The 15,171-nt window shown below is 38.2% G+C and overlaps 5 protein-coding genes across 5 annotated transcripts; 2 read left to right on the plus strand and 3 right to left on the minus strand.

Annotated features, from left to right (window-relative positions):
• On the minus strand, positions 1-1,428 carry B0P05DRAFT_581543 (uncharacterized protein; the record flags this gene model as incomplete). The annotated part of the gene is made up of 4 exons (XM_051582111.1): positions 1-462; positions 506-1,030; positions 1,078-1,179; positions 1,222-1,428. The coding sequence occupies 4 exons, from the start codon at positions 1,426-1,428 to the stop codon at positions 1-3; spliced, it is 1,296 nt and encodes a 431-aa protein (XP_051430678.1).
• A 1,895-nt stretch (positions 1,429-3,323) lies between these two features.
• Positions 3,324-4,529, plus strand: B0P05DRAFT_559319 (mitochondrial carrier domain-containing protein). Its single transcript, XM_051580256.1, has 2 exons — positions 3,324-3,485; positions 3,535-4,529. Exons 1-2 carry the CDS (start codon positions 3,357-3,359, stop codon positions 4,321-4,323), a joined length of 918 nt encoding a protein of 305 aa, XP_051430679.1. The 5' UTR covers positions 3,324-3,356; the 3' UTR covers positions 4,324-4,529.
• Positions 4,530-5,398: 869 nt separating this feature from the next.
• B0P05DRAFT_478629 (uncharacterized protein) lies at positions 5,399-8,761 on the plus strand (the record flags this gene model as incomplete). The annotated part of the gene is made up of 2 exons (XM_051575024.1): positions 5,399-7,163; positions 7,284-8,761. 2 exons carry the CDS (start codon positions 5,399-5,401, stop codon positions 8,759-8,761), a joined length of 3,243 nt encoding a protein of 1,080 aa, XP_051430680.1.
• Positions 8,762-8,934: 173 nt separating this feature from the next.
• B0P05DRAFT_559323 (phosphoenolpyruvate carboxykinase [ATP]) lies at positions 8,935-10,694 on the minus strand (the record flags this gene model as incomplete). Its single annotated transcript, XM_051580257.1, has 2 exons — positions 8,935-10,074; positions 10,140-10,694. Coding segments are annotated over 2 exons (1,548 nt in total), but the record flags the coding sequence as incomplete, so codon positions are not given.
• A 3,313-nt stretch (positions 10,695-14,007) lies between these two features.
• B0P05DRAFT_517381 (Gti1/Pac2 family-domain-containing protein) lies at positions 14,008-15,158 on the minus strand (the record flags this gene model as incomplete). The annotated part of the gene is made up of 2 exons (XM_051575712.1): positions 14,008-14,432; positions 14,574-15,158. The coding sequence occupies 2 exons, from the start codon at positions 15,156-15,158 to the stop codon at positions 14,304-14,306; spliced, it is 714 nt and encodes a 237-aa protein (XP_051430682.1). The 3' UTR covers positions 14,008-14,303.
• Positions 15,159-15,171: the final 13 nt, after the last annotated feature.

The raw sequence follows: 15,171 nt of genomic DNA on the forward strand, positions 1-15,171 counted from the left end.
TTATCTAGTTTGCCAGTACTTTACAAGTGCTTCTTCACATTCTTCTCTTGTGCCTTGAGGATGTTCTAATTGCCAAGTCATTTGAACCTTGAGTAATTCAGTCAAAACAGGACCTGGTTTTACACCAACCACTTGAGCTGCTCTTTTGCCATCAACCATATGTTTCCATTGATAACAGTCTGCAATGCCATAATCAAAGGCTAATTGTATTAATGCACTATACTTGTTGCAAACTTGTTGAGCACTAGTCAAGTTGGCCAAGTCAATATGAGAGAGGGTATCTAGTAATTCTTTTGCCGTAGTCATTTTGATGGCTGTTTGCCATAATGCACCCAGTTCTCGGATAAGCATGCCTAGTTGAGAACGAGAAGCAGGTTCATTCAGATTTTGATTGGCTAATGATTGAAGTTGGTCAATGCCTCGAAAAATAGTAGAGACAGTGTTGATATCCACATTGTTTGTCTATCGTGTATTAGCATCCCAATAACAAGTCATGTTGATTTACCTTGATAGCATCACGCAATACTAATTGAACACCCAAGACTTCTCTGTTCTTTTGTTCTACAAAGACACCAAGAAAAGGCAAGACACTAGCAGCCAAGATAAGCGTCCTTTTTTCTTCTTTTGAAGTAGAAGATAACTGTGATTCTTGAGAACACAGCCATTCAACAATGGCTACAGCACGCACAGCCGTATCTGAAGTGCTTACTGTACCACGCACAATGTTGGCAGGAGATGTCATCACCACAGGATACAAATCCAATTGATGGATCAATTCAAGCGATAAAAGAGGGAAAGGACCTGTGATCATCTTGTCAAGCTCAATACCAATACGTTCTCGGCTAATTTTACTGACAAGAGCATCTCTGATCTCGGGGTGCTTGGCTGCTTCACATAATTCGGGTACCATTTTGAAGTTGAATCGACTGGCAAAACGAATACAACGAATTACACGAAGAGGATCGTCACGAAAAGTCTCAAAGGGTGCAAGTGGTGTACGAATATATCCTTTGATTAGATCAGGAATACCCTATGATTGTTGATTAGTCTACCAAATTGGACGATAAAATGTATTACTTTGTTGGTGAAATCTTCAACAGAATGTGTGTTAACATTGTAAAATAAACTATTGATGGTGATATCTCTGCGATAAGCATCTTCTGAAGGTGTTCCAAATGTCTAAAATACATGAGTGCGTTACTGAAAATAAAGACTATTTACCACTTGAGAGGGGATACGACTATCTCCTTCATAGATTTCGGTACGCAAATTACAAAAGTCAACTTCTTGATCGAAAAGTTTAGTTGTGGCTGTTTCCAAGTGCTTTGATTTCTCGGGATTACTATCGATCTTGGCGATCGATCGTGTGGGTACACCTTGACTTTCAAGGTATTTATTGACATAGGTTGCAAACTCATAACCCATCATGTCATTGATGGCAATGTCGAGATCATGACAGTCTTTGCCGAGAAGCTAAGTTGCATAAGTATAGGTTGAGAAGTAGGCTTGCTTATATACCTTATCACGAACCCAACCACCAGCAATACGGGATTCAATCAGAGGAAGTTCAGGTCTTTGTTGTGCAATAAGACTAGAGACGCCTTGAAGCACATTACAGATCTGAGCCTCTTTCTCTGTCAACTCGATCTTCATGGTAACACCATTCTTTGCAATACCATATGTTTTGTGGTCCATTCTAAGGTATCGCTTGCTCACTCGAGAAAATAAAGAATAAAAAGCTCTTTGACGGAACATGCGCGTACAAGAAGGAATTTTCGTGTTCGTTTTTTTTTCTGTTCTTTAAAACTATCGAGCCAATGTTTTCAATGATGCTGATAATTTGTGAACATGCATCATTTGTTAGTTATCAATAGGAACTTGCATGATAAATGTTAAGACAATGATATACACTAATGATAAATGTCACGTCTGGACATTGAACTCCACTTGCTTCTGTAAGGTAATAAGGCTGCAGAAAAGAGCGAAGAAAATGTCGATGTTTAAAATCCAAAGCCCCTCTACAAGATATTCATGATTTGTTATGCTTAAAGTTGTTTCCTTTAGCCTCAAAGGTGTCGCTTGCTACTACGAGTCTTACTTTTTATATTTTGTGCATCAAATGATGTAAGAAAAAGTAACCATTTACTAGTCAATATACTATAATGGACCTATTTTGTATTATTTACAGTGTACAATGAACTTTGAATGCAGATTTGAGGGCAATGCTCAGATTAAGTCGCCTTTTCTGTCTTAGTAAACTCGCTTTCTTTTTGTCAGAAGTGCCTAGAGATTGTCTCACCTCATCTCGGTTGGATCAGGCCTACATGGGTCATTCCAAAAATTCTCGATCGACTTTTTTTTTCCATCTTCACGGACCTCCGTGGATCCCCATGGGTCACAAAACTTGCAGACCAATGATACCATTCGATTGCTGGTCTCAAAAGGACATGTTTCAAACAAAAAATGGACTGTTTTGATAATCTGGTTGTCGAGCAATGGTGCATCAAAGAATGGCTCGTTTAAGCTGTGATTTGAGCATTCTTGCTCTAGATGGCATATGAAATGTGCTAGCAATGGATGACTCTAAAGCGTTGTATGAGGCTTCGAGTGCTAAAGAACATGAGAGGATAAAAATATAGGCATTTTATAATGCGAACGTGGGATGAACTGACACAGGACATGCAAAATGGCTGTGAGCGGAAATTGAAAACGGAAGGTAACTCCAAATCTTCATCCCGCCGCATCAAAAATCGAGCTTGTGCCGAGAACTGCATGAAGACGTAGTTTTTCAGCTTTGACGCAATAACAAAAGTTTTAGATCTTTGCATTGTAAGTCTGTTGATGTAGAGAACGCAGCAGCTTTGCTGCTAAAATATTGAGCAAATGTGAAGAAATGTTTACGAGCTTTTTCGCTTATGTCGCATCATTTTCATACTGTAACTAGCAAGAAAACACATTGAAAAAAAACTGGAACGTCTGGCGCTCATTTTGAGTATTTAAGCTTTTCAATAGCTTTATTTTTCGTCTTGTAGCGTCAGAAAGAAGAGCAAGAGTTATCAAACTCAAGATTTCCATGAGTAGTATTGAATTCTCAATTTGTGGGCTACCAAAGCTTAATGCTTCTTGTCTACAATAATCGCTTGCTGACTTTCTGCTTTAACAAATACGCATTCATTACCCGGGAAAACTTGAACAAGTGAAATCAAGAACCGATTGATATGTGGAACCATTAAGGCCTGAAGATTCAAAATTTGTCATTTGAGCAACCAATCAGCACTCTGTAGTTTAGGTTATCAGTTATAAAACTGGTCCAAAGTTTATCCCCACGTTTTCTCTTTTCTCTCTCATCTCTAACAATGTCAACACTACAAAAACCAGTTCAACTCAAACCAGTGGCTAGAAACAAAGCCAAAGATACCGCTGTCGGTTTCGCTATTGGCGGCCTTGCTGCTTGTGGTGCTGTTACCTTCACTAACCCTTGGGAGGTAAAACACAAAATGCGATGATTATCATATTCTGACAAATAAAATCAAGGTAGTAAAGACTAGACTTCAATTGCAAGGTGAATTGGTCAGGGCAGGCGCTCTTTCAGAAGCATCTCGACCTTATCACAACAGTTTTCAAGCATTAAAGGTCGTACTTCAACATGAAGGCCTTCGAGGAGCACAAAGGGGTTTGGGCATTGCTTATTTTTATCAAATTTGTTTAAACGGCAGCCGTCTTGGTCTTTACGAGCCTGTCTTGAACAAAGTAAAAAAAACATTACAACTCAAATCGGAAGGTAGTCTTTTGGCCGCCAGTGTCTTTTCTGGGGCTTTTGCTGGTGTAGTAGGTGCTGTTCTTGGTTCACCATTGTATTTGATCAAGACCCGCCGACAATCATTCTCCCCTGTGTTTAAGAACATTGGTTATCAACATGAAATGAGTTCTGCGGTAAATGCACTCAGTCAAATTTATCGTACAGAAGGTATTAGAGGTCTTTATCGTGGTGCAGATGCGGCCATGGTTAGAGCAGGTGTTGGATCAGCTGTGCAGATGCCTACATACATGATTGGTAAGGACATTTTGCTCAAGCGATTTGGTTTTCCCGATTCTGTCGGTACACATTTTGCAACTTCTATGTTTACTGGTGTTTTGGTTTGTCTTGCCATGAATCCTTTTGATGTCATTTCAACTCGTATGTATAACCAAGGTGTGGATCCCAACACAGGTAAAGGTTTATTGTACAAAGGACCTGTGGATTGTTTTGCCAAGATGATCAAAATTGAAGGTGTGCGTGGTCTCTATAAGGGCTTTTTAGCTCATTACCTTCGTATTGGGTAACGTATTTGAAAAAGTGTACAAATAACTTGTTTACTAATAGATTATGTATTTCTATTTTAGTCCTCATACCACACTCATGTTTGTGTTTATGGAACAGTTGAAGAAGGTTTACAACGATCATTTTGCTTAATTTCAAGCAAGACATACCTTTTAATGTATTTATAGTTTTAATAGACTCTCTCTCTCTCTCTCTCTCTCTTTTTATACCATATAAATAAAAAGTGTTTTTTAATATTTTATAAAGAGAATTTAATTGACTTTAGTAGTACATAATGTTTGTTACATTGAAGCAAACATTTGGGTTTTTTCTATATTGTCATTCATGTCGTGAAACAGCTCTTGAACTAGCCAAAGATTCAAAAGGAATCAAAGACTATTTTGCTGGAGGATACTGATAGCCATAAATTTTTATTAGCAAAAGTGTGACAGAAAGAAAAGCAGAGAGAGAACTAGACCGCTCGTTGTATCAAAATCAAGTTTAATACGCTTTATTTACCACTTAATATGAATAAAGGCCAACTCCTCAAGTACAATCTTCAATAAAGGTTTGATCAGCAAGTAAAGGCATTTATCTTTGTTGAAACTAAAAGAAGTATCTTATTTAAGCATATGTTGACTATTTTTAAGTAGAAAGAACATTGTAGAATGAATTGAGAGAGAATTGACAAACTTCAAGTTTATTACAACCAGACTTTTGAAATCAATGTATTTATGCGAAAATGTTCACTTTTTTTTTTTGGAAAAACCAATACACAAACAAGACCCCTTTTTTCTAAGTACCTTGTGTGTAACACTCAATCTCATGTTGTAGTATGCCGTATAGTTTGTTGTAGGAAAATATTAGATCAAAAGGCACTCTATTTAAATGAGCTTATGTGTGGAGAATATTATCCAATCAAATCAACCGATCTAACTTCACCATTAAAAAAATATGAGCAAGGACGGAGAAACAATTGCGCAATTTCTGTTGATCGTGAATGGATAGTTTCAGTGCTATGGCGTGCCATTGATAATAATTTTTTTGGCAATTATCTATTTCCTCATTTTTCTTTTTCTTATTCATTAGATCAAGGATATGTTCTCCTCTGTTGCTTTAGTTGCATCGCTCGTTAAGAGTGCCGCTTTTCCTACCAACAACAACCACATTCATGACAATACCAAAGTTGATATTTCCCCTGAGCTTGTCAAGGCTGTGACAGCTGAATTAAAGAAGGAAATTGATGCTGCCTCTACTGCTGGCAGTCAAACAACCATTGTGGATGAAGATGCTTCTATTTTGTTGCAATCCAGAGTCAAACAAGCCATTACTTATCTTCTGACAGCTAACTCTCAAGACTCTCAAGTCCGCCTTATAAATGCTAATCATGCTGTTGAATATGTTGCCTATGGTCTTTCTGATCTTGTCTTTGTCTATCCCGGTTCTGCTTCCGGTTATCTCGGTCAAGAATTACCTAGCTGGACTTCTTCTGTTCGCAATGCTTCAGGCCAACTTGTCAAGGTTGCTGAGATGGAAACCCGTGCTGGTGCTCTTCAAGCTGTTCAAGGTGCTCTTGCTGATGCCCAGAACAAGACTGTTTCTGTCTTGGCTTCTTCTCAAGCATTATTGTCTATGATTCCTAATTTGCATACCTTGGCTGTTGAACGTCAACCTGTTGTCTTCCATGTAGCTGCTCAATCTTATGACCAAGATTTGGTAGCTTCCACCAACGTCGATGCTGTTCTTGCTGCTCGTAACACTGGTGCTATCTTGTTGTCTTCCTCTAATGCTCAAGAAGCCCATGACATTAGCATTGTTGCTCATTTGCTTGCTCGCTCCGTTGGCTTGCCCGTCATTCACTTCTTCAACGGTGTTGTTGCTTCTAAGCAAATTGAAAAGGTCAATTTGACTTCTTATGCTCAATTGACAAAGTTGGCCGACAGCACTATTCCCAACAAGGTCACTTATACTGAAGCTTATCAAGTTGCCAAGAAGGTCCTTGCTCAACTCAACTACAAGCCCTTTGAATACATTGGTGCTACTGATGCTGAAACTGTCTTGGTTACTTTGAATGCTTCTAATGCTGCTATTGAACAAGCTGTTGCTCGTGCAGCTTCCTACTTGAACGTTAGCGTTGGTCTCTTAAATGTCCGCGTCTTCCGCCCCTGGTCCGAAGCTGACTTTATTGCTTCTTTACCCAAGTCTGCTCGCCGTGTGGTTGTCCTTGAAGAAGGTGCTGGACTCTATGCTTTCAATGGTCCTCTCTATTTAGATATTGCTGCCTCTATCCGCTTTGGTCCCATTGCTCGTGATCACCGTCCTCGTTTAGTCAGTGCTCAAGCTGCTGGTTTTGTTCACCTTCATGCTACTCACATTCCTTCTCTTGTGAAAGAAGCTGAACATGAAACCTTTGTCAACCTTGCTGCTGAGCCCTTCACTCTTGCTGTCTCTGACGAAACAATTGCTCTTGAAAAGAGTGATGCTGCTTGGAGTGCTATCTTTTGGGATGTTGGTCAAGATGGTTCTTCTACTGCCATTCACAATGCTCACCTTGCTCAAGCTGTTCAGCCCAGTATTCCTGTTGCTGCTCGTGTAACTCATGATGCTTACCGTGTTGGTGGTCCTGTTACTCACACTCACCTCACTTATGGTGCTAGTAAATCTGCTCCTCACCAATACATCGCCATCCATGATATCTCTGTCATCAAGGAATACAACACTTTGGCTCATGCCGCCAAGAACGCTACTGTTGTTCTTCATGGTCCTTGGAAGCACGGTGATGAAGTTGAAGGCATCTTGTCTAACGAGTTCAAGTTTGGTTTGACCCAACTCAATGCCAAGTTGTATACCATTGATGCCGCTCGTATTGCTCAAGACCTTGGTTTGAACATCAAGTCCACTCACCTTGTTTGGGAAGCTGTCTTCCTGACCTTGTCTCAAAAGGTTTCTTCCGTTGCTGACCACCTTGTTGAACTCTATCAAGAAATTGAACCTACTGATGAAGAAGAGAAGCGCACTTTGGCTGGTGTGGTGTCTGATGTTGTCAAGGCTGTGTCTGAGGAATTGTCTGCTGTCGAATTGTTGCCTCCCTGGACTATCTTGGAAATCAGTGATGTTTTCTTGCCTGCTTTGCCTGTGGACCGCCTTGTTGGTGCTGAAGAGGTTGATGAGGACATGTCTGAATCTACTGTTGCTGATGATGATGAAGAAGGCGCCGGTGTTGAATCTAACAAGTGGCATAAGGCTGCCTGGCAATTGATGTTCAACGAGGCTTACAAGACTCAAACTGCTATCCGCCCTGACTTGCATGAAAGCACCTATGTTATCCATGTCAGTGAAAACCGTCGTTTGACTCCTGATTCCTATGATCGTAATGTCTTCCACATTGAGTTCGATACCTCTGACTCCAACCTCAAGTATGAACTTGGTGATGCTCTTGGTGTCCATGGTCACAACAACTATGAAGATGTCCAAGCCTTCTTGAACTGGTATGGTTTGAATGGTAATGATGTTGTCTCTGTAAAGGATAGTGAGAAAGGTACTGAGGAAGTCCGTTCTGTGTTCCAATTGTTCAGTCAGAACTTGGATATCTTTGGTCGTCCTTCCAAGAAGTTTTATGAATCTCTTGCTGCTTTTGCTACTGATCCCAAGGAACGTGAACAATTGTTGTACTTGGTTTCTCCTGAAGGTAAAGAAGACTTCAAGAAGCGTGTGGATGAAACTGTCACTTATGAGGAACTCTTGCGTGAATTCACTTCTGCCAAGCCCTCTGTTGAAGCCCTTGCCAAGATTGTCTCTCCTATCAAGCCTCGTCACTACTCTATCGCTTCTTCTCAAAAGATGCACAAGAACTCTGTCCACTTGTTGATTGTTGCTGTTGACTGGGAAATCAATGGCAAGAAGCGTTATGGTCAATGTACTCGCTACTTGTCCAACTTGCGTGTGGGTGACAATGTTACTGTTTCTATCAAGCCATCTGTCATGAAGTTACCACCTCTTGATACTCAACCTGTTATCATGGCTGGTCTTGGTACTGGTATGGCTCCTTTCCGTGCTTTCATTCAAGAACGTTACATGGCTAAGGCTGCTGGTAAGAAGGTGGGTCCTGTTGTCCTTTACTTTGGTTCTCGTCATCGTTCTATGGAATATCTTTATGGTGAAGAATTGGAAGCTTATCACGCCGATGGTGTCTTGTCTCATATGGGTCTTGCTTTCTCTCGTGACCAGAAGGAAAAGATTTACATTCAACACAAGATGAAGGAAGACGCTGAAATGTTGAGTGAATACTTGTTGAATCAAAAGGGTCATTTCTATCTCTGTGGTCCTACCTGGCCTGTTCCTGATGTCAAGGATGCTGTTGTCTATGGTCTCACTCAATATGGTGGTGTTGATGCTGCTAAGGCTTCTGCTCTTATTGAAGAATGGAAGGAAAAGGAGTCTTACATTCTTGAAGTTTATTAAGCTGTTTGCTTATTGTATTTTTAATAAAATAGACTTTGATTTAATCTTCAAAAATAATGTGTTATAATGCAAATGTATGGATTCAATTTGAAAAGACTTTTTTTAATAAAAACAAAAGTTTCATTCAGAGAAAATAGTAGTTTTTTCTAAAGCAAAAAGAAAAAAGAAAAGGCTTTTTTTAAAATCAACAAATTCAGTTTTTGAATTTTTATTTCATAAGTGAATAATATAATACATTTCTGTTTTTTTAGTAGAAAAAAAGAAGTGATGCAAAAGAAAAGTATGGATGCAAATGATACAAGAGAGAAAAAAGATTTCTTTTAAAGCTTAGGACCAGCAGCCAAAGTTTCAGGAGCAGCTTCATCTTCATAAGTCTTGAAGTTTTCAACAAACATTTGACCAACATTGCGAAGAGAAGCATCAAACTCTTCAGGAGTACCGTTCCAAGCAGTCTTGGGATTCAAAAGTTCTGAAGGAACGCCAGTGACAGCCTTAGGAACTCTCAAGTTAAAAATAGCAAGGTCTTCATATTCAGCATTGGCCAATTCACCATTATGGATAGCGTCCAAAATAGCACGGGTATATTTAAGAGGACAACGCTTAGAAGTAGCAGCAGAACCACCGATCCAGCCAGTGTTAATCAACCAAGCATCAGCCTTGTGTTGAGACATCTTTTGAGCCAACATGGTAGCATAACGTTGAGGGTGAAGGACAAGGAAAGGAGCACCGAAACAGGCAGAGAAAGTAGCTTGAGGTTCAACAATACCATCCTCAGTACCGGGCACCTTGGTAGTGTAACCTGAAATAAAGTGATACATGGCTTGTTCAGCAGTTAATTTGGAGACAGGAGGCAAGACGCCAAAAGCATCACAGGTCAATAAGATGATGTTCTTGGGATGACCACCCATACAAGGTAACTTAGCATTAGGAATATGGTAGATGGGATAAGCACAACGTGTGTTTTCAGTCAAGAAATCATCAGAGTAGTCAACTTCGCGAGTCTCTTCATCAAGAACAACGTTTTCGAGAATAGCACCAAAACGAATAGCGTTGAAAATATCAGGTTCCTTTTCAGCAGACAAGTCGATACACTTGGCATAACAACCACCTTCAATGTTGAAAATACCATCGTCTGACCAACAATGCTCATCATCACCAATCAATAAACGCTTAGGATCAGCAGAAAGCGTGGTCTTACCAGTACCAGAAAGACCAAAGAAGAGAGAGACATCACCATTAGGGCCTTCATTAGCAGAAGAGTGAAGAGAGAGGACACCAGCCTTGGGCATCAAATAATGCATAACAGTAAAAATCTATAGTTACTTTTTAGTATACAACAGTTCCTTCCCCCCTTTTTTTTTTACGAATGTCTACTTACACCCTTCTTCATTTCACCAGCATATTCAGTACCAAGAATGACCATTTCATTGCGCTTGAAGTTGACCGAGACAGATGTGGTTGAAGTCATGCCTGTGGTATAACGATTGGCAGGGAATTCACCAGCATTGAAAATCGTGAAATCAGGAGTACCAAAGTTTTCAAGTTCTTCTTCAGTAGGACGAATCAACATGTTGCGCATAAACAAAAGATGGTAAGCACGAGAAGCAACAATGCGGACCTTGATACGGTACTTGGGATCCCAACCAGCAAAACCATCAAACACATACAAACGAGGACGAGTGTTCAAGTAATCAATGGCACGTTCACGGTTAATCAAGAAGACCTTTTCAGAAATGGGTGTGTTGACTGGACCCCACCAGATATCCTTTTGAGATGTTTCTTCTTCAACAATACGCTTGTCCTTGGGAGAACGACCCGTTTTCTTACCAGAATAAGCACAAAGAGCACCAGCAGAAGAAATAACAGTACCTTGTTCATAAGTCAAGGCTTCTTCGTAAAGGACCGCAACAGAAGGGTTGCGTTTAATAGTGACCTATGATCCTAGTATGAATTGATCCGTCCTTTTTATTTTCGCTTTTGCTTACCTTATCATAGTCAATGCCAGCATATTCATGAAGGTCTTCTTCGACTTTGGTATGAACAGAGTTGGAGCTTTGAGGTCTACCAGTGTAAGGGGATCCGGGTCTAGAAGCAACCATTGTAAGTAAAATAATAGAAAAATGTAATGAATAACAAAAGAAAAGAGAAACAAAAGAAATCAGTGTTCTTTTATATCTTATTCACACAACTCCTCTTTTTCTCTCTCTCGGAAGAGTCGGAGTTGTTTGACTTTAGCATCGAAAATACCGGAAGAAAATGAACTGTAATAGCTTTAGCATATGCTTGTATTATTTTTACGTACACACGCTCATGTTCATGCTTTAAAAAATAGCTCTATTTCAATGCCCGATGGGCTCCGGGTTTTTCTTAAAGAGCATGAAAACCATCCATTAAAAATTACTGGAACGGGATATGACGGAACTGAGTGTGCTCCTTATTTGTCCGACTTTCTCCTACAAGGATATGATTCTTCCCCCTCTTTCTGAACAATTTATTGTTTGTCTTGTTCCTTGATCTTCATCTTTGCATAAATAAAATCATACAAGAAGAGTAAACAAAGAAGCTCTGGTTTGATTTGCCACTTGGATCGTCTGTAAAAAAAAAAAAACCAAGGGCAACGATTGACAAAAATAGGTTCCCATTTCCCCCACATTTTAAATTAGCCAATAAGAGCAGTCTAAGGCAAAGATGCAGATCGTGAGAATTGTTTTTAGATACCGAAGTGTCTATTCTTTTTCGTGTCTTTGTGAATAGTCCGTCACTTTATATGAAAAAGACATGTTGTCATTATGTGATATATACTTGTCCATATCCTACCATAGAGTATGTGTCTATATATGTGTTTACAAGGATGAACGACCAAAAGACAGCGTTTATTTTGTCAAAAAAAATAAATTTACCAAAAAAAGAAAAAAAAAATAGATGTTGCAGTCTTGATGCGTCATATCTTTTTTTTCTGTATATGAATCTGACTCATTTTATTTTAAACAGATCAATTGACTTTTTTATAATATGTTTTGTTTGTTGGTTCTATAGAAACAATCGCTTTGTTTGTATAGGTTTAAAAGACAAATGGCAAAGGGTGCTGTCAGCTTTTTTGAAACGCTACGTTTGGAAAATGAATCTGGAAACTAGGTAACTGAGTTTAATAGTGTTAAGCAGAATTTGTAAGGAACACACCTTCAATCACGTGACAAGGTGACATGGAATTTACTAAAGTATTTTTAATAGGCAGATATGGTTTTACGCAAAAGTCATTAAACATTTGTATCATACACCTGTATGGCTCAAGAAAGAAATAGAAGGACTCTTTAGAGGCAAAGTCAAGTGACTTTCAACAAGCGTTGACCACATGTAGTATATATATATGTCTTTTGAATTGATAGATATGCACTTTTTACGATATTATGGCCAATAAGAAACGCTTATTCGAGAAATGATCCAATGAAATCAAGTGCATTACACACCACACTTTTCTTTCTTGTTTTAGGACTACAGCTCGTTTTTAAAATGTTGTTTAAAAAAATGATGATCGATTTGAAAAAGAAAGCATTCTTCGTTATTGCATGGAATGCAAGAAAGAAAACGCTATTTCAGTTTAAGACACGCAACCTTTTTTTTCTCCCCTCTTTTTTTTTTGTAGGAGAAAGAGAAGAAAAAAGAAGCTTTTTATTTATTGAACATGTTGGTTAATAGGAATTAAGGTTGTTGCTTTGATCAATTGTGTCTTTAGTGAGCTCAAGAAGCATATATAAACATCCATTTCCGATGCCTTGGTTGAAATCTTGAGCAGACCTACTGCTTTGTTTATGTCGCTCGACTGTATCAACAAGCCATCTTTTTTTTTTTTTGGGAAATCTATCAAGCAGTAACAAAGATGGAGACACAGCCTAGATCTTATCGAGAATGATATAATGTTCCATGTTAAACTCATTCTTATTGTCTCTGAATCATTCGGCTTTTCAAAAAAAAAAAAAAGCAAATGCATCTATTTTGTTCTTTTTGTTGTTAGTATAAAGAACCATAAGTAAGAGTTTATGTATATTTAGGGTACATGTGCTTGGTTTTATTTTAATTCTTGCTACATTTATGTACGCTTGAATAAAATTTAATTTTTTTTTTCATTTGTGTCTATGTTTTCGATAAACTTTTATACAATTTCTTTGCGGACCTTAAATCACATATATACACACGTAACAATACTTCTATATATGTGTGGCTCAGTGCTTAGAAAAAAGAAAACCCTTTTTGTGACGTCGACTTTAGATATGCCCCCATATGACTTTAACTGACACATTGCTCTGTCTCTCTTTTTCTTTATATATATACGTCATATAATTGTTCAGGTACACATTCACACACATATAAAATAACTGACTTACGACATGACTTATTCAGGTTTAAGATGACTTGTTAAAAAGTGTTCACAATATAAGCTTTCTTCATAATGGTGTCATCATTGTGCGTTCGTACTACACTGTTGAAGGAATTCGTAGCACATTAAAGTAATATGTTCAAGCATGTTTTACAAAAGGTCATGTAGTTTCCATCATCTTCTGTCTAGTCTAAAATAATGAGTCCATAAAGCTAAAATAAAGCTTAGTCTATAAGCTTTTTTCTCTCTCTCTCTCTCTATGTTTACCTATCATACACCATCGAAGCAAACAGAAAGAATGATACAATCAAGTCGATATTTTGTTTGAATTTATCGAGATCTCTTTATTGACCACGATCATTTTTCAAAATGATGTAAACCTTTCTCTTATATTTAAGTTTCAGAAAAGAGGGAGAAGGGTTACACTATAGAACCAAGAAAAAATAAATTTGATACAAAAGTGGGCCTTTACTTTCTTTATACAATGGTGTCATGATTAAAGTAGAAAACTCAAGACAAACCATGCGTATATGTATGTGTGTGTATGTGTGTACTGACTACATAGATTCCTTATCATCTGAGAAAAATGAAGCGAGGATCTAGAATTGACTTATGGGAAAAGATCTAAAAAAGAGGGAGCTTATCGAGATTTTCAAAGAAAAATAGCAGTTTTCTTTAAAAGGGAAATGGGGGGGGGAGGAAGGATAAGATAGGTGGCACCATTTCCGTGTTTTATTCTTTAGAGTTCTATCAAATAGAGAAAAAGAATAGAGTTTCAATTTTTTAAGTTTTTTAAGGAACCAGAAAAATCAATATATCCAAAATAAAATCCTGTCAAGGACTAATACGAAAGGTTTCACACTCTTTATTTTTTTTATCATAAAAGTTTAAATCATGTAGATTTTATTTATTTATTTGTTATTAGTGACATGATTAACATATTATAGAAAGGAAGGTGTGAATGATAAAGCAAAAAAAAAAAAAGTAGCATAGAATAAGGAGATGTAAGTGTGTATGTATATATATGAAGTTATTCATTCTCTATAATAAGAAGTGATACGAGTAAGTTTTGTACTAAATAAAAATAATAATAATAATGAAGAGAAGAATTTAGAAACAAAATTTTTGAGTCTAAATTTTCTGGATCTTTTTTCTTTTTGGCTCTATTTAGATCCTCACCAAGTCACGAAGAGCGTTAAGTTGACGTCTATCTTCTGTAGATGGCAATCGTTCCCAAGCAATGTCTTGAGCAGGTAATACATAGTTGACGGGTTTAAGATGAGGACTAAAGTGAGACTGTAATGGTGACAATAGTAGCATATCATTGTATTCATCCTCTGAAGATTGAGGTGAAGCAATCGTAGTAGTTGTGATTGAAGACTGTGAGGATAATGAGGACAGAGAAGGTGGGTGTTGTTGTTCATTGGTTGAAGAGACTGTAGAGATATCACTGCTTGAAGAATCAATTGAATCGTGACGATGGTACTGTATGGAATGAATGGAAGCTGGGTGGCCACCACCGATATCTAATGGGTTGAGTTCAGGATAGAGACCTTTTGGAATATCAATTGAGTTGAGCAAAGGATCGTGGGATGGACGTTGTAGACGACCCGACAAGATATCTGCCTTTGTATAGTAACTGATGAGGTGAATCTTTTGGTTTGCTGCAGTACAGATAGAAAAGCTTTGTTTGATAAGACCATTTTGTTTATACGAAAAAGTGATTTGCTTGCCACCACCAGGTAAGGGCACAGAAGGTCTACGGGGTCTTCGTTTTGTGTCGAGTTCTTTGTAAGTTAAGAAGCTACCCAAGACACGGCTTGGGGACCATGTGCGGCCATCTGTCCAGCGTCTCATGCCAGCTTCACGTTCATCCCAGGCAAAAACCGAACCAGAGCGAATGTTGATACGTTCTTTGGAAGTAAGGCGTCGTTGTACTCTATTTAATTTGCCTTTTCTACACGCTTCAAACACATAGAGTGCATCTTGAGGTGTTTTTATGTATCCAACATAAGTTTCCATTTTTCTAAAAGAA

The sequence above is a fragment of the Gilbertella persicaria genome (assembly GCF_025201335.1).
Source record: "Gilbertella persicaria strain CBS 190.32 chromosome Unknown B0P05scaffold_54, whole genome shotgun sequence".
In the NCBI taxonomy this organism is placed as follows: domain Eukaryota; kingdom Fungi; phylum Mucoromycota; class Mucoromycetes; order Mucorales; family Choanephoraceae; genus Gilbertella; species Gilbertella persicaria.